Genomic DNA, 17,424 nt, shown 5'->3' on the forward strand with positions numbered 1-17,424 from the left:
ATTTATAAAGAAATTTATGTGTGGAAGTATGACTTTAATGTAATTAAGAAATATTAGAGCCAATCTATAATAATGTCTCAAATATAGGGTCTTTTATGCAAATACTTTAAAACTCAAAACTGGTTTTGGATAATGCGTAAACTAAATTAAAAAACGAGAGGTGGGTTACTCTGAAACGAGCCTTCTTCTTCTTCGTTGAAGAAAACATAGAAGATGATGAACACACTTCATGCATTTCAGACAACCTTAACACCAAACTTTCATGTTCTTTTCAATGCCTCGAGACATTCTCTTTCCCGACCCCAATTTCTCTGTCTCTCCAAATCGGGAGACGGAACTTCAGATTCTGATTCTGATCCCGACCCTCCAAAACCCGAAGGCGATACTCGCAGGCAAGAACTCTTAGCTAGGATCGCCATGATTCAGACATCGAAGGTCCGTTTGACGGATTTCTTGGACGAGAGATCAGAGTATCTCACCAAGTTTGCTGAAGAAGCCAATGCGGAGTTTGACAAGGTTGGAGAAGACGCCATGAAAGACCTTGACGAAGCTAGCACAAGGGTATGTATCAGTTGAAAACGATAACATTTTGAAATCTCGTATCATATGGAAATAGTCTTAACCTGTGCACAATACAGTTTTAGAACAGTAGAATGTCTTGTTTCAATGGCTTACCTTAATTCTCTGATGCAGTTTGATCCTTATGAATTGTCTTTACTCTCTAGATCAAGTGAACTCAGAAGCTTTCAGATATTGTGATTTGCTCGATGATATTGCAGGAACAGAACGATAGATAAGCTGATATTGTTTTTCTTTCCGGGTGATTGAGCAGATACTGGAGAATATCGAAAGCAAGATGCAAGCTTTTGAGGAATCTGCGGGATTGAACAGATTAGAGATCGAGGAGAACGATAATAAGTTGGCTGAGTTTGAGGAGAAGATTCAAGTAGACAGGAATGAAGGATTGTTCTTTAAAAGCTTACGTGACAAAAAACCAGTGGATAGAGAGCAAGCTAGAGAGGAAACTGAGAAAATACAAGAGGTTACCAAAGAAAGTGCAGGATCAAAGTCAAGAAGGAATATTTACCTCGGGTTAATTGGGATTGTGGTTCTCGCAATTGCTGATTCCTTCGTTTCTTCACCGGATTGGAGAAAAGTCGCAATTCTTGGAGCTATCCTTGTCCCACTGCTCACTCAATTCGTATACGAGCAGACATTATTATCAGAAGCAGATAAGGGAAAGGAAAACAAGAAGGAATGAACGATAGAAGCCGACAAACTCTGTATTAATCGAAAGAGATGAATATAACTTGATGGCATAGACCCAAAGTGTGAAACTTATCACTTTAGGTTTGATGCGTCAAGCTACAGCTTTTCTTTTGCATCATCAAATATCAGATCTCGATGATGTTTACTCGAATCATTCAAACTAATGTGTATCACCCAAATGCTTTTGATGTATGTATGTATGTATAATACTAGTTCATCAGATGATATAGCTAACTTGATTCTTATCGACTTACTGCAGTTTACCTCCTGTCACTTCCAAGCACCGAGACATACAATTCAACCTCCAAAACAAAGATTCAGGGTCAGAGCATTGTACCTTATCACGCAAAGCTAGCTGAGCTGGCCCAGAGATCATCCAGGGTCAAACTGAACCCTAGAGAGTTATACAGCAATATGCAACAGATTAAGGTTTCCTTTAATATTCATCACATTAGCGATTCACGACAGCTCGAACAAGTATGTTCCAGGTGTAAACAGTTGGAAAAATGCCATGGTTTCTAGCATCATCAAAGAATTCCATAGCATACGACACTCCGCGGCACATACACAACCCTTTCATTATAGTATTGTAGGATATAATATCAGGTTGCAACCCCATCTTGTACATGTAACCCCAAATCACTGTGGCTCTGTTGCTATCTCCAACTTTGAAGAATCCTTCCATCAAGGTGTTGTAGGTTACAAGATTTGCAGTGCAATTCCGATGCTCCATATTTGCCATGACAGTCATTGCATCATCAAGTTTCCCAACAGAGCACAGACCATGAATTAGTATGTTATGCATCATCACATCGGTTTCGAGTCCCGATTGAAGAAATTGGTGCCACAATTCAAGGGCCAAATCGATCTTCCTGTCGCGGCAAAGACCACATAAGAGTATACTATAAGTTTTCAGATCTGGTTTCCATCCGTTTTCAAGCATTTCTTTCACAAAAGCAGATGCTTCACCAAATTTCCCTGCTTTACACAAACCGCAAATAAGAATGTTGTAGGATACAACAGTCGGGCGACAACCGTTCTTCCCCATCTCTCTCAGAAAAAAGGAAGCCTCACCAAGTCTTGAGTCTCGGATTAAACCACCTATTAATGCATTACAGACATGAGAATTTAGCTCCACGCCATGCTTACTCATCTCTTTTACCAAATTTGACGCTTCTTCTAATCTTTTCTTTTTGCACAAACAGTCTATAATTGACGCATATGCATAAACATCCAGATGCCCACCACTGCTCTCCACCTCTTGCATCACCCCCAAGGCTTTATTCACATAACCATTCACACATAACCCGTGAATAAAAATACCGTAAGTAGTTTTGTCAGCTGCATAGCCCTTGGCAGGCATAAGCCTCCAAATCATTGTTGCTTCATCGATCTTCCCATTCTCCAACAACCCTTTAATCAAAATGTTATAACTCACTATGTTAACTGAATTCTTGTGCTCCATGATTCTCCACAACTCCAAACTCTCCTTAATTTTCCCACAACGGCAAAACCCACCAAGCATAGTATTGTATGTAACCACATCAATCGAGGCTTTCCTTTCGTCCAACTCATTAAACACACTTTCAGCCTTATCAACATTACCTGCATCGCACAGCCCATGTATCAAACTGCTATATGTATATAAATCTTTTTCACGCTCATTTTGTTTCATTCTCTCCCATATCTTTAAACAATCATCTACTCTTCCGCATTTGCTCAAACCACTAATCATGATGTTGTGAGTCTTAACATTCGGATAAACAGAAGAGTCCTCCAACAGTCTGTCCCACAGTTCCATAGCCGTCTTGTGATCTTTTTCCTTAAGAAACCCATCAATTAAGATATTATAACACGTGACATCAGGTGCCACTCCTCTTTCAGACATTTCATCGAACAGTTCCAGTGCATCATCCAATTTCCCAGCTTTAGCAAGATCGTTGATCACAGTGCTGTAACTAAACACATCAGGCTTAAACCCCTCTTTCCACATCCAATCTAGAAACCCTCTCGCTTTCTCGAACTCCTTCTTCTTACAAGACATTTTAATCAAAACATTATACGTCTGCAGATTTGGCGCCACTCCAGCAGTCTCGAAGTAGGCGAACAAGGACTCGACTTTAACCCATTGTTTCGCCTCCACGAACGCATTAAGTAGAGTGTTATAAGATCGAATCGCAGGCTCGCACCCGAAAATCTCTCGCATTCGTTTGAAAACATCTAGAGCTTGATCAGGCATGGAGTTCTTTCCGTAGGTTTTGATAACCGATAAAGCGACATCTTCGTCGCATTTACATTCTTGTGACCTAATAAGCTCGACGATTCGACTTACATGATTAACCATCCGCGTCTCCGAGAGACGTCGGAGGATATGGTGGTAAACGACGGCGGAGTGTGCATAGCCTGGATGGCGAGTCGCCGAATCGAATAGAGCAAAAGCCGCACGCGGGTTCTTCTCCGATTTCAAGAGCTTAAGGACGTGTTTGGGTGACAGCGACTTTGGGAACACGACCATGTGAGAGTTTTTGGTGAACGTTATTTCTCCGGCATGTTTTGGGCTTTTTGCCTTTAATTAGAAGTGAAGTAATAAACTCTTTGTTGATTATAGTTAGTCAACAATCTCTTTCGATTTTAAAATTTTAATTTAGGTTAACTAACAAAATTATCAGACTATTCAATTTATTTGTTCCAATGAAAATTAACTAATCAAAATTTGGTTAATCATTGGAAAAAATTTAGGTGTTGATTGGGAAGCCTGGAACCAAAAATATAGCTGGTCGAATGGCGGTTTATTCCGGTTAAAATAGACAACGACAACAAGTGATTCGTTTGAGAATGCATCCCCTCCTTAACATTACAAAGTAAACCAATTGAACCGAAATTAAACCTAAACCAACGAAATACTAAAAACAAAGGTTCAGCTTCATAGAGCTAATTAAACCATCCAATGAACAATTTTGTTGATCAATACAGCCTCATTACACTCCTCGCTATAGAATGCCCGTGACTATTCGCCCACCCTCCGCCGCCGCCACCTCCTGCTCCTCCTGTACCGCTCATTCTCCGACTAGCTTTCATATGTGGCAAGTAAAACTTCAACATTCCGTTTTCCCCATTCTTAGGTGAGTACCTTGAACTCTTATTCCTCCTATCCAATCCGTTGACTTTCCTCGCTGATCCACCTCCGGAACTCCTCCAGCTCACATTGCTATTACTCCTCACCATCCTCGGCCCTCCTCCTCCTCCTCCTCCATTCCTCAGCTCCGGCCATGACTCCGATAACGATCTCTCCACCATTCCACCGTTTAATCTCCTATACCTATCCTCTTCCTCCTCCTCCTCTTCCTCATACTTGTTAACACTCTTCCTGTAAATAAGTCCTAAAATGCTCCACTTCCCCCACCGTCTCGACTTCTTGTTATTATCGTTACTATTCACTTTCCTATCGCCGATCATCATCGCCGGTTCCCGGAAAGATCCGTTATCTGCCGTCTCCACGGCGTAGTTGTTGTTATCTCTCAGTGATCCTGAGTAAGCGTCAATTGATATAGCCGACGACACTGAAAGCTTTGGCTCGTCCATATCCGCCACAACGGCTGCAGCCGTTTTCCTCATGGAGCTACTAGACCTGTCGAGACTTTTCCGCCTCCTTGACGATGAGTCAGTATAGTAGTCTCGGGTTTGGATTGATCCGCCGGGTATGATAACCGGGTCTGACACACCGTTGGTTTGGTTAACCACCGGTGGTGGTGGCGCCGGTTCTTCCACCGGAAACTGCATATCCGCTCGGGTTACGTGACGGTGCACCGGCGGCGGCGCATCCTCCACCACCGAGAGCATTGACGGCGGCGGAGGAGCTCTCGCGGCGGGAGGAAACATTGTCCGTCCAATCAAAGACCCGTCCCAAGAAGCTCTCGGCTCGTCAAACGAATAACGAGGATCATCAAGCGAGATCCTACCGATGTCAACGGAGAATCTACCGGCGTCAAGAGAGAATCTTCCGGCGTCTAGAGAGAATCGAGGGTCGGTATCGCACGACCTCCGACCATATCCGTAATCAGCAATCTCCGATTGAGTATCCCGGAGCTGTCTCCCAATCGGTTTCTCCACCGGTAATCTAGCTGATCCTGGCCGATGGTCGCCGCCGTTACGCCGCTTCTTCATCTTTTGATTCTGCCTCCATTTCTGAAGCTTCTTGCTGAAAACAGAGGCCGCCGACCAAAAACTCCGTCGTACCGATGGCTTCTTGGTTTGAGAATCAAGATCTATGTAATCCTTTATTGGCTTTAACTCCTCTTCGCTTAAACCCTTTGTTGGTTTCACCGCTTCTTCAATCTCCTCTCTAACTTCAACAATCTCGTCGCTTTTTTCCCTCATTAGTTCGCCGGAATCATTGAGAATCTCAAAGTCGCCAGCTTCAACGTAGTCTTCCTCCTCCTCCTCTTCAAGTTCTTCGTCGTCACTTTCAGCTTCTCCTTCATCGTTTACCTCTAGAACAGGCTCCGCAACGCTTGATTTCCTCGGCTCGACATCAATCTCACCGCCGGTGACATTGCTTGGAAGGTTTCGTTGCTCATCTTGGCTAAACAAGTTCCAAAGAGAGCTTCGAAGCCTGACGTCACAAGACCTACGTTGTGGCTCAAACACGCCGGAGAATCCTTCGTTGTTCTTGGATGCTGAGAAAGATTTCGTACGACGGAGCTCCGGGAAGAATCCGGGTTTAACCCGGCCGTTTCCGTTTGTATTTACACCGCCCACTCCGTTGTTTCCGGAAGGCTTAAAGAGAGCCTTGAGAGCCGCAGCAGAGATGGTCGGAGGCTTTTTAGAGGAAGAAGAGGAACCGCCATTGTTGGTCTGATCTAAGACTGAGAGACGTTCACAGAGACAAGAAGGGCAAAAACCGGTGAACCGCTCTTCTGGGTGACGGTTGCAAGAGGTAGAGAGACGGTGAGGCTGCGGAGGTTGTGGAGGCGGAGCAAGAGCAGCTGCGGCGGCGGAGACTGGGTCAGTAGCTGGATTCATGACGGGAAATGGTGGTTAATCCTCCCTCTGGTCTCATATACTATATCGTCATCACTGTCTGGTCTCTGGCTTATAGAGAGAAAGACAACACTTAAGGTTAGAGAGAGAGATTGGGTAGTGTTGTCTCTGAAACTTCGTCTTGTTCCAACGGTAATTGAAAGAGAAAGGAGATGAACAAGAAAAAAACAAAACAAAAGAATTATTATAGAAAAACCAAATTAGTGTTTTCAAATAAACAAAAGTTTTAGGATATGGTTTTAGCGTGTTAATGTACGGTTATCTAGAAATTTTGTTCAGATTTATTCATATGATATAAGCCAAATCTTATTTTTATGTACTATATCTAACATAAAACATATTAAACCTTTGTCCACTTCAATATTTTGCTTTTTATTTTCTTTGTCAGTTACATTTTTTTTTTGTTAACATGCAAATTAATTGGAGAAATATGATATGTCTAAATTGACCTTATGTTCTGTCGATTTTTGTCTCATGTAATGCTAATATAAACCCGTTACTTGTTGGGTCGGTGGCAAAGTGGATTTTTTTCCCTGCTTTGTCAAAAGCAATTTTAACTAAAAAATCAAAATTTTCACACTACTTTTGACAAAATTTTCAAAAAGCAACAACACATGCTTCATTTTAATCTAAAACAATAACTCTATCGTGATTCAACGATAAGTATGGGGTGCGTGTGTTATTTAGTACATGATGATTTTGTTGATCTAATAAAGTCCGTTTAAAGTTACAAACAAATTATTTCAACGATATTAATTGATTAGTTAATACTAGTAGTATTTTGATAGTGCTGCATCTTGTGCATTTCTTACAGTGCTACCGTAATAATCATGTCAATTATCGCATCAATCATAGCAACAGGCGTCAACTATGGAATTTACCCGCTTTAACCACAGTAACAACTAAGAATTTACTAGTATTTGTTTTTAATTTAAAGAAATTTTAAAAAGAGATACTTTGGAATTAAAAAGATTCGGACCCAAAAAAAAAAGGAAAAGCAAATCACGCCATCACACTCCTAATTTCTTGTCTCTATGACACTCTCTCCTTTCGCTTTCTCTCTTCTTTCCTTTTTCTTTTTCTCTCTTTTGTTTTTCTGTGTTATATATTCATACATTTCTCCAAACTAATCTTCTCGATATTCTAACATTAAGACGAAAAACAGAGGTTTAAAATTAAGACGAATAATTCATAACAAAAATCAAGTACTTTCAAAATTCATTTTTAAAGTTATACTGTTTGCAAGAAGAAGAGAGGTTATAGTCAAGAAAAAACACGAGAAAACATTGATCAAGTTTTCGTTATCAAAGACTGTATTATTTGTATGCTTTCTTTTTTTGTTGTGATATGCATTCTATATAACTTTAACTTTAGTTTTATTCCTTTATCTGATCAAATTTGTCTTGGCTTTTCTTTTCTTTCTGTTTTCCCCACAGAATAATATTCAATTTAGATATTCAAATATATATATTTGCTATTAATATGATTTAGGAACTATAGTACGTACGGGTCTCCGAATGTCTCTAGCATGGGAAACAAATATTGTCCTTCACCTAAACGCCGCTCGTTTGGTGAATCATTTTGTTCTTTCGTATAAACTACAACATACTGTACTAACATTCTAGTAACCATCGTAAGATATAATTTACTATCGTATTTTAATTAAGGTAATATTAGAGGATGACCAAATTTGACAGCATTATTAATAAAATAGCCTTCGTGCAGAAAAGTTGGGTAAATAACATTTTTTTATCCTTCGAAATAACTATTTTACCCTTTATAAATGAGATAAACTCTTTCTTTCCGACAATAGCTGCTACATGTAGGAAACAAAAGATAATACGAAATAATGATTACACCGCTACTTCTTAAAAAATCATGCAATATTAGACCACTACTTATTAAAATCACACGCAATATCTCTTATACCTTAAAAATGTATACGTAAAAGAAAACTTAGTTAAAAGATAGCCATTTAGAAACAGTTGTGATTGAGTATAGAAATATTGCATAAGATATTTAAGGACATGCTATTTATTTTTATTACATTAAAATGTAGGTTTATTGTTTTGACAATATGGTAAATGGGTTTCAACAGAGATAAGCAAACCACATATGTGTTATTTATAGATTACATGTGATTGTACAAATTTGCATGTGATTATAAAAAAAAACATAAATCATGAATCACTAACTTACTTGTGATTTTAGTAAAAAAACATAGATTATTTGTAAAATGCACATTATCTTTAAAAAAATATTATCTTATCAAAAAATATAAACGTTTTAGGAAAATATACATATCAAATAGAAAAATAGAAAAATAGCATGAAGTATTCAAAAATTACATGCTATCGTTTGAATTGAGACATACGGATCATTGTAATTTTAGTAAAGAACAAGTATTATTTAAAAGAAACTTTGAAAAATACAATGTTTTAGAATAAAAATACATGTCAACAAAAGTAAACGGCGGTGGTGATGAATACGGAAGAGGCGGTGGTGTTATGGATATGGTGGTGAATACGGAGGCGGTAGTGTTTACAGATCTAATAATACTAAATACGGAGGAGGCGGTGGTGTTACGGATCTAGTGGTGGTTATTGTTGTAAGGGAAGAGGAGGTTATGAAAGCTTTAGTGGTAAAACTATTTGCCTATAAAGCTATTTGTCCCCCTCAACCAAAATCCTATTATAGAAATATTAGAGTAATTTAAAGTTGGTTTCCGACAAGTACTATACGCCTATGGTTAGTTTATATAATATTATGGATTTTATGGTCATCTAGTGCATATACCCTTTTAATTATTCGATTACATTCTTCACTTCTTCCTTTTTTTTTTTTTTTTTTTTTTAAGTAATCTTGAGCAGATTGATATATAGAAAGGATGTGTATTCGTGTGTATATATATATTATCGGACGTGTGGGTAAGAATCTCCCAAGTAAACTAACTCGTTCCCACGTAAGTATAATTCATCATTGGTTCATTATCTATTTATTGTACAGTATGTGTGTATTTCTATGTCTTTTTGTATTAAAGGTAACTTTCGTAGTTAATTCGTAAGCATGTCGTTTTTTTTTTAGTGGTCAAATTGTAAGTATATCTTCTTCTTCTTTTTTTGCGTTTAAATAATTTTTTGGTCGTGTGTGCGTGACGGACTGACGCTCATTGTCATTGTTGCCTCGTATCCCACCTTAAACCTCACGCAATCAATGCCATTAATATAGGTGTCTTTATTAATAATAATGGTGATTTATTAGTAATTCACTTTCACTTTAACGTTTTTTATTTTTATTGCCAAAAAAATTATTCTCTACTATATTTTAGTAAAATACTGAATTTAGAGATATAAACAATAGAGAACATAAATGCTTGTAATTCTGTTTAACGGAGTCAAATTTCTAACAAAGCCAATTTAATTGCAACGCATAATAAGTTAAAGCCGGTTTTATGAACATTGGACAGTAAACCGGTTAGTAATAATACTGCAATCTTTTTTAAAAAAACATAATAATTATTTCACCGCTATATATTATAATATATTATCTTTGGACTGTGTAATTTAATCATGAATTTTAAAAGATCATGATTGTAAATTTCCTCCATTATGTGGTATCAATAAAATGAAGGAAAACATGAAAGAACATTTTGGTGCTAATAATATTATTAGTATGGTAAAAGGTTTCCAAAGTGTTAAACAAAAGTATAACAAATTATAAAAGTATTTTAACAAAGTATAACAAATATTTTGATATTATTCCATTAGTCTATAATTTGTATTATAGTGTTTTATTTGATTTATGAAACACATTGGATTAAAGGTAAAGAAAAAAAGAGAGAGGTATAATCATTACAAGAGAAATTATGAGTTGGAAAAGGACAATCAAATATGAACCTTTTTGGCCCACAACATTCGACAACTCATAGAAATCAAAGGCTTTTCGTTTTTCCCAATTTATCAAGAAGAAAAAACAACCCAACTAATAATTTTTCTCTTTCTTTTTCTTATTTTTAAAATCGGAAAAGATTTATTATTTTACATAAAAAGCCTCTATTTTGGACCCAACATGCTTCTGTATCTCATTCTATTCACATTTATGAAAGTCTCTTTAGTTCCTTTCTTACTCAGATACTCTAACTAATAAGTGTCCATGTATATCTTTGTTATGTACACATCCGTATAAATGGTTGTGCCATTGTATTAAACATGTGATATATTAATAGAGTGTATCATATGGTACGGTCAGGATTAAAACAAATATGTTACACAATGCTATTTCATATGAATTTTATTTATTTATAATTATATGGTAATGTAAATATTGTAAGACAACTTTGTATGAGATTAGGTGAACTAATGACAGATGGAAGAGATGAAAAAGAGACATAAGAAGAGGAGGAAGCTAAACATCTACTTTGAGATTTGTTGTTAGAATTTAAAATTTTATAAGAATGAGGAATCCCAATAAAGGAGGGAGCTGTTTTTTTTTTAGCATGTTACTAAAGCAAGACAAAAAAGCACTCAAAACAGGACAAATTTCTAGGATTTGCTTTATTACTAATTTTCTTTTGTGAAATAGTAGAGATTTCTTAGATGATTAGTTTTTACTTGGCATAAATGTAGAGTTACCGATTTGCATATTTAGTAAAAAATGACTTTAGATTCAAACGATTTTACTACTTGATCATTTTTTAAAACCATTAACTAACTTTATACACATGAATATTTGCTTATGTTTCCTTTTGAGAGTGGATCACAAGCATATATTTTGAACAAAAAGAAAAGAATATCATCGTATATATGTTTTCTTTTGCACACCATTATCGTATATTTTATGTAACTTGTAGATAAATAACTATCACAAAACAAGTCCAAAAAAAAAAAAAAAAGTCTATTACCTAACCCAAAAAAAAAGTCTATTCTTGCCATGAAAATCAGCAGCTAGTAGTAGTTACTAGTTAGTTCTCAAAGGAAGAGACATACGAAAAGGCATAGTTGAAACACTACGGACATATCTTTAACACTACTTTGGTGGATCCGTTTTTTTTTGTAGATGACAGATTCGATCTTGAAAATTACAAGATCAAACAAGTTTAATAATACTATAAAGAAATTACTTTAAGAGTTCCCTATAAGTAACTTTATCAGAAAAAAATGGTTGGTGCAATAAAAATATAAACACAAACCAGTCAATGTAAGACAAATCAGGAAGAGCAACAAAACAATTCATTATTATTGAATTTGTAAGGTGAAGTAACTGATAACTGTACAGAGTTTATTTGTATAATCTTTCTACTTGAACTAATTGGACAACATTCTATCACTAGTTCTATTTTTGTGCTCAAGCATTATCTTGGCAACAATTTCGCTAACTTTATGAGACACATCTGGAATCATTAAAGCTGCTTCATCAAACAACTGAGCTCTAAGTTCACCTGAGATTTGATCCCGAGGAGAAGCTGTAGATAATTCCGATATTGACTGGACGAAAACCGCAGCAGCAGTGTTTAAACCGTGTAACGCTTGACGGCAAGAAGTTATCCTTTCTTGAAGTGACTCGTCTGCAAGTGTATCGTGGAATACTTCTGAAGACGTCTTGTCCTGTGACATAGCAAAACCAATGATGAAACCTGTTTATTTAGTTACATATATACGAACATAATGTTGGCACTTAGCACCATTTCTGGAGATTTTATGCATCTATGAGTGATTTTAAGCCTAGTAATATGTAAGTGTGTCTGTATAATAAATCTGTGCTGTGTAATGTATAAGTGAGTAGATATATACAAAATATGACGTGGTGAAACCTGCTCAGGATGTTCTTCTGAACTATGTGAAGATTGATCATTCACCGTATCAAGAGGGATATGTTCTTGGATCGACCTCAAAGTCTTGTACCCTGATTTTTGGGAGGGTGTACGCGTAAATTGTTTAGTTCCGCCAATGTAGTCTCTTCTTAGGACAAACTGAGACGAATATCTTCTTTGCTGCGATGATTTTTCGGCCTCGACCTATGGTTAAAGTAAACATATTTGGCCATCAAGATTTCTATTGGCAACCTAAAACATGTCGAAGCAAATAGGGAAGAGAGATCTTACATTGTCTATTATTGACAAACTGTTATCAAACTGTTTGAACATGTCCCCCTGCCCGGCAGAATGTTTGGTGCAGAAATTTTCAGGTTTCTGTTGTTTAATGAAAGATGCTTGGATGTTTGGAGTATTTAGAAGATCCAAACACACGTTGTAGATAGTGTTCCAACGGGTTTTTTCTTTCCTATTGCTGTTGAGAAGCAAAATAAAAACAATCAATGTGGTTCTCATAAAAGCAGGCAGAGAGATAGAGAGAAGAATTGCAGTAATGACCAGAAACAAGCTAGAGCTTCTTACCTAGGATCATCTCCTTGAAGCCCTGAAGTTTCAGTATCGTTGGAGCTTTTGGACAGGCTTCCAAGGCATGCATTTTCGGTTCTTGAACCTTGCTTGGGAGTTTGGTATTCAAGATTCACAGAAGAGCATTCTTCAGCATTGTCAATAGTATTTGCCATACTTTTATCTTCATGTTTCTGTTGTGGAGGCAATAAAGATGCCCAATATCAGAAGAACTAAAAGCCTTAGCTGAAATTTTGGGTCTCACAAAGCATTTCATAAAGATACACTCTATCCTGATTCCTAAAATCAGAAAGCAGGCAACTTTTTTGGGGTTGTACCTGGTTTGAAATGGAATCTTGACAATTGGTAGCAATATCAGATGTTTCCACTTTAGCTTGAGCCCATTTAGGAAGCCGAGAAACGCTGAACTTAAATGAGGATGTCCATGGGGAGCGTTGCTGCATCTGATCTGCGTTCTCCTCTACTGGCTTATAGTTTGCAGAACATGATGCATCATTTGGATTGTCTTCCTCCAAATCAACCGCAATTTGCTTGAACTTTTCCAGTTGGGCCACAGTTAACCTGCCATTTTCATTTACTGCCCGTATAATACGAGTAGCCATTCGCAAAGGAAGTTTCCAGACAAAAATACAGCCGTCACTTGCAACCTGACAATAAACACCAAAGAAAAGTTAAAAGCAAAGTTTTATCTCACTTTTTCGTTTTCATTTGAGGCATACAAGAAAGATAGATCCAGGCTTTTGAGCAGAGAAAGCTCTTTTACGGTGATTCAATTCAATAAGAATGAGACATTGATCTTGAAATCATCCAAAAGTCATGGTTCTTACAGTTGTAAGTAACAGAAAACTACAATTCAGAAACTTACTGATATGATATGTTTGCAATCAGGTAGGAAAATAACACCAGTCACAGCTTCACCATGTCCTGTGGCCTGAGCAACCAGCTCTCCGGTGACAAAGTCCACAAAGCAAATTGTCCTGTTAGAGTAGGAGCATACCAAGTAGTTGCAGCTTGGGTCCAAAATGACCTGTGGAAGAGATCATATTGTCAGCACTAGAACATCAAACAATGTTGAAGTCTAACCAAACAGTTTGTTCAATGCACCTTTACGGGATCTCCATGGTCTCGGTCTTGCTTGAATGATCTGACAAGCTTTCCACTTTCTATGTCAAATATGTTTATCTTCTTATCCTGGGATCATGAGATAAAGCATCAGACTTCTTGTTTAATCTGATGGTAGGTGTACGATTAATTGACTCAATATGCTCGAGATAAGGTGGTAATATATTAATGTTCACCGAAAGGTAACAATACCTGTCCCACTGTGACAACAAGTCCTGATGTTGGATCTACAGCCACATCATAGATCGTTCCATGAGAGAGAGTTTGAGTATGAGAAGGTGAAAGACGCACACTACTTGCTTTTCTGTTAACGTCAAACATCTGCAACCTGCGACAATATCAACAATTATGTCATAAATTTCTCCAAAGTAAATTTGCAAGTTTCGAGGTCTTGCAGCATATAAAACATTACCTATCTGCACCAGAAGTTAACATTTTCCGGCCATTGCATGCGAATTTAACAGAAGTTACAGCAGCTGAACCACAAACACTCCCAACGGGATCAAAGTTCCTGACAATGAGAAAATATAAGTTTGTATGGCCTTGCCATGGAAATCAAAAGACCATAACAGAGGTTTTGTTTTTACACCTTTTGACATCATAAATGTGAATTGCGCGGCCCTTTCCACCAGAAGCAAGCAAGCTTGAGGCATTTTCAGAATCAACGTTTGTCAGTACAGGAAAGCTAAAGCTCAATGACTGAATTTCTGCTTCATGAGCATCCTGCAAGATGGTTATCAATAAGAGGCTTATGAATTGGATGTCTGGACACCACCCAGTGAAGACATAGAGCCAATTTAAAACACTGGTGGCTAGTATTACCATAAAGCATGTATATTCTGATTCTTGCAGATCATATATATGAAGGTTCCCTCCACAGTCACCAGCTGCTAAGTACTTTCCATCTTCACTTACAGCCAGTGCCCGAAACCCAAATTTGCTACCACATGTCTCAACGAGATCACGTTCAAAAATGCCAGCGCTAGCTGCATTTTTAAAATATTGAGTGGACGAGTTGAAAACAAACAATGAACATAAGTATCTAGAATAGAAAAATACTACAACATTTTATAATTACCTAAATGCATAATCCCCTGTGTTGAAGATTCTGAGGGATTGCTGCTTGCATTGGCTTCTAACGGATTCACTTGGAAAGCAAGATCCCACAACCTGATGGTTCCATCTTCAGAACATGTAGTGAAGGAAACCCCTTCACTGCATCCCCTGGCTACACATGCAGCTGTTGGACTGTGCATATTTCCACAAGAGAGGTTTTTGATATCCCAAATTCCGGCAGAGTGTGATATCATCATGGAGCACCTAGTAGGCTGGAATAAGGAAGAAAAGTTTCACCATATGCAGTTGATGCTCTAAGCTTCAACAGAACACTTCAGAGAAAGAATTCAGAATCAACTAATTTTATGTGGAAAATACTGAAGTACGTTTACAGTTACCTTGTTCACATCATCCACATCCCAAACATAGAGACTACGATTCCCATAGATGACAACTGTGAAGCCAAAATACCACCTTTTGTCAAAAGGAAGATAGCTAAGCAATGTACTGCTATTTTAAGGTTCTTCTACACTCACCGAGCTTATCTGTGGTAGAAAACTGACAAGCAACTGCGTCCGGGAAGATACCAGGCGAAGATTCTATATTTTTGGGTTCTGGTGATTGAGACAGATTTTCAGTGTTGCTGCTTTTAGCATCTGAAAACTGGATTGTGCCAGCATAATCTAAAGTTTCAGGCGTAAATAGCTGGACCATTCCCTTGCTGCAAGCGCAGGCTATCAATCGACTGGATGCAGATAGAGCAAAACATTTTTGAACCTGACATTTCATTGCAAGCCATTCGAAGAAGCTCTTGTTAGATGAAAAATAAGCTCGGCTGGGGAAGCTTTGTATCTGAATGTTCCCCAAGCTAACATGAAAAATTACTGATGTCTGTGGACCTAGAGTCAACGCATACAAGTTAACAAAACTTATTGCCTACGCTCACAAGGAAAATACAATGCTTCTGGACTATGGGAAAATGATTGTTATGCATGTCTCAATGATGGGGTGATCCAGTTATGGTTCTTAGTTTAGCAAAGAAAAAGATTGAAATGAAGTTATTGTACCTTCAGATCCACCGACTTCTTGATTAACATCCCATAACTCATGAGCATTAGAACACCTACACCTCAGAATAAATTTCCTAATTTTCATCAGAGCGAGTGTACAAAAGCTCATATTAACAGTTGTAACTGTGTGGAGCGAATACCTGCTTCTGTTAGAGCGTATATTGAGATAACTTCGTCAATTTGTTCGTCACTTCCACTAGAGTTCACTCTGTTGGCTGATATAACTGACACAAACGAGTTTCCTTTTTGAAAACCATCATCAGTTTGATTTCCATGAAATGCTAAAGATCCTACTTTACTTGAACGTGTCCTCTGAAAAGAACCAACAGTCCAGAACTTCAAGTGCTTATTCCCGGAAGTAACAATGAATTTTCCATTAGATGAAAATGTCACAGAAGTTATCTCAGAGCAATTAGAACTCGCTTTGACCTTCGCCACCAAGATGCTTTTGCGCCAGTCCCAAAGATATATGTATCCTCCAACACTCACCAAATATTCCCCTAAAGGCCAAAGTAAGCAAATCCACAATAACAAGTAATGTGGTAACAATTATCAATTAGAGCAACAAAAAGGAAAGAAAACTAACCATTTGGTGAAAAGGAAAGACACTGAGATCCATAAAGATGGCCTTTCAGCTCCGAGACAAGTCCCAAAGTGTCACAATCCCAAATCAAGACTGCAGAGAGATTCGGAGACTGAGAAAGATCAAATCAAACACCAGAAAACTATCACGATACGAAAGATGAAACTGATTAACTCAATAACAGCAGTAAAAAAGCAAATGCAAACACTATCATACCTCTCCAGCAGCAACAAATCTCCCATTCTGCGAAATCGCCACACAGCTCAAAGGCTTAGGCATACGATGAGATACAACAAGATGTGACTGAGTGCACGAATCTACATCGTAGACTACCACAACACATCCCGCTAAGTAAACACATTTCGAGCTGCAAGTAACTGATGCCAATCCATTGGCGTTCTTCGTCGTCAAACCGATGATCTCTTGTAGAATTAGCTGGAAGAAATAAGAATTCAAAATCCAGTTAGAAGAAATCTCTATGGAGAAAAAAAAAACAAAAATTGAATACATTTGCCTCGAGATTTGGTGAGCAAGTGCATTGATATAATGATATGACGTACCTTCGTGGATGAGCTAGGCTTCTTTAATTTCTGGCTCAGCTTCATTCCGATTAGGGTAAAACAATTAAAAAAAAACTAAAATTTCTGAGGAATCTGGAATCGGAAACCCTAGCGAGAGAGAGAGAGTGATTCTGGGGATTTTCCGAGAGATGAGATTGTCGTTACTGTGTAGGAGGGAAACAATTATCAAAATATTGAATTTTAAAAAATAAATTCATCCGTTATAAATTAATTTAACCTAAAAATTAGTTTCTCTTTAATTTTTTGTTTTTGAAAATGGGCCCATAAGTTACCAAATAAAGCCTTCTAAAATGTGGGCTTTTCAGGCCC

At 37.6% G+C, this 17,424-nt stretch overlaps 5 protein-coding genes across 9 annotated transcripts; 1 reads left to right on the top strand and 4 right to left on the bottom strand.

The window, feature by feature from the left end:
* Positions 1–4: 4 nt before the first annotated feature.
* On the top strand, positions 5–1,498 carry AT3G09050 (8-amino-7-oxononanoate synthase). The gene is made up of 2 exons (NM_111739.3): positions 5–561; positions 833–1,498. The coding sequence occupies exons 1-2, from the start codon at positions 214–216 to the stop codon at positions 1,259–1,261; spliced, it is 777 nt and encodes a 258-aa protein (NP_187517.1). The 5' UTR covers positions 5–213; the 3' UTR covers positions 1,262–1,498.
* Positions 423–854, bottom strand: AT3G09055 (uncharacterized protein; the record flags this gene model as incomplete). The annotated part of the gene is made up of 2 exons (NM_001337798.1): positions 676–854; positions 423–550 (listed from the first exon to the last, which is right to left on the bottom strand). Exon 2 carries the CDS (start codon positions 531–533, stop codon positions 423–425), a length of 111 nt encoding a protein of 36 aa, NP_001326275.1. The 5' UTR covers positions 534–550; positions 676–854.
* On the bottom strand, positions 1,166–3,853 carry AT3G09060 (Pentatricopeptide repeat (PPR) superfamily protein; the record flags this gene model as incomplete). 2 transcript variants are annotated; one of them, NM_001337799.1, is made up of 2 exons in its annotated part: positions 1,607–3,853; positions 1,166–1,186 (listed from the first exon to the last, which is right to left on the bottom strand). In NM_001337799.1, the coding sequence occupies exon 1, from the start codon at positions 3,782–3,784 to the stop codon at positions 1,721–1,723; it is 2,064 nt and encodes a 687-aa protein (NP_001319507.1). In that variant the 5' UTR covers positions 3,785–3,853. The 2 variants fall into 2 exon arrangements, with proteins under 2 accessions (NP_001319507.1, NP_187518.1); NM_111740.2 differs by lacking the exon at positions 1,166–1,186 and having other exon boundaries at positions 1,721–3,826.
* Positions 3,854–3,994: 141 nt separating this feature from the next.
* OPS (LOW protein: UPF0503-like protein, putative (DUF740)) lies at positions 3,995–6,729 on the bottom strand. The gene has a single exon (NM_111741.3). The coding sequence runs from the start codon at positions 6,289–6,291 to the stop codon at positions 4,234–4,236; it is 2,058 nt and encodes a 685-aa protein (NP_187519.1). The 5' UTR covers positions 6,292–6,729; the 3' UTR covers positions 3,995–4,233.
* A 4,774-nt stretch (positions 6,730–11,503) lies between these two features.
* AT3G09080 (Transducin/WD40 repeat-like superfamily protein) lies at positions 11,504–17,255 on the bottom strand (the record flags this gene model as incomplete). 4 transcript variants are annotated; one of them, NM_001337801.1, is made up of 19 exons in its annotated part: positions 11,510–11,912; positions 12,119–12,322; positions 12,410–12,593; positions 12,701–12,876; positions 13,021–13,350; positions 13,569–13,730; positions 13,808–13,894; positions 14,018–14,153; positions 14,238–14,336; positions 14,415–14,548; positions 14,648–14,811; positions 14,904–15,153; positions 15,280–15,335; positions 15,418–15,658; positions 15,949–16,004; positions 16,092–16,451; positions 16,538–16,646; positions 16,751–16,969; positions 17,095–17,255. In NM_001337801.1, 19 exons carry the CDS (start codon positions 17,137–17,139, stop codon positions 11,613–11,615), a joined length of 3,312 nt encoding a protein of 1,103 aa, NP_001327466.1. In that variant the 3' UTR covers positions 11,510–11,612. The 4 variants fall into 4 exon arrangements, with proteins under 4 accessions (NP_001327467.1, NP_001327466.1, NP_001327465.1 ...); NM_001337802.1 differs by having other exon boundaries at positions 11,522–12,322; positions 17,095–17,248; NM_001337800.1 differs by lacking the exons at positions 16,751–16,969; positions 17,095–17,255 and having other exon boundaries at positions 11,504–11,912; positions 16,538–16,591.
* Positions 17,256–17,424: the final 169 nt, after the last annotated feature.

The sequence above is a fragment of the Arabidopsis thaliana genome, chromosome 3 (assembly GCF_000001735.4).
Source record: "Arabidopsis thaliana chromosome 3, partial sequence".
Taxonomy (NCBI): Eukaryota; Viridiplantae; Streptophyta; class Magnoliopsida; order Brassicales; family Brassicaceae; genus Arabidopsis; species Arabidopsis thaliana.

Coding starts and splice junctions, on each gene's coding strand:
- AT3G09050 (NM_111739.3), top strand. CDS start 214: ATGATGAACACACTTCATGCATTTCAGACAACCTTAACACCAAACTTT. Junction 562..832: donor TTGACGAAGCTAGCACAAGG/GTATGTATCAGT, acceptor GTGATTGAGCAG/ATACTGGAGAATATCGAAAG.
- OPS (NM_111741.3), bottom strand. CDS start 6,291: ATGAATCCAGCTACTGACCCAGTCTCCGCCGCCGCAGCTGCTCTTGCT.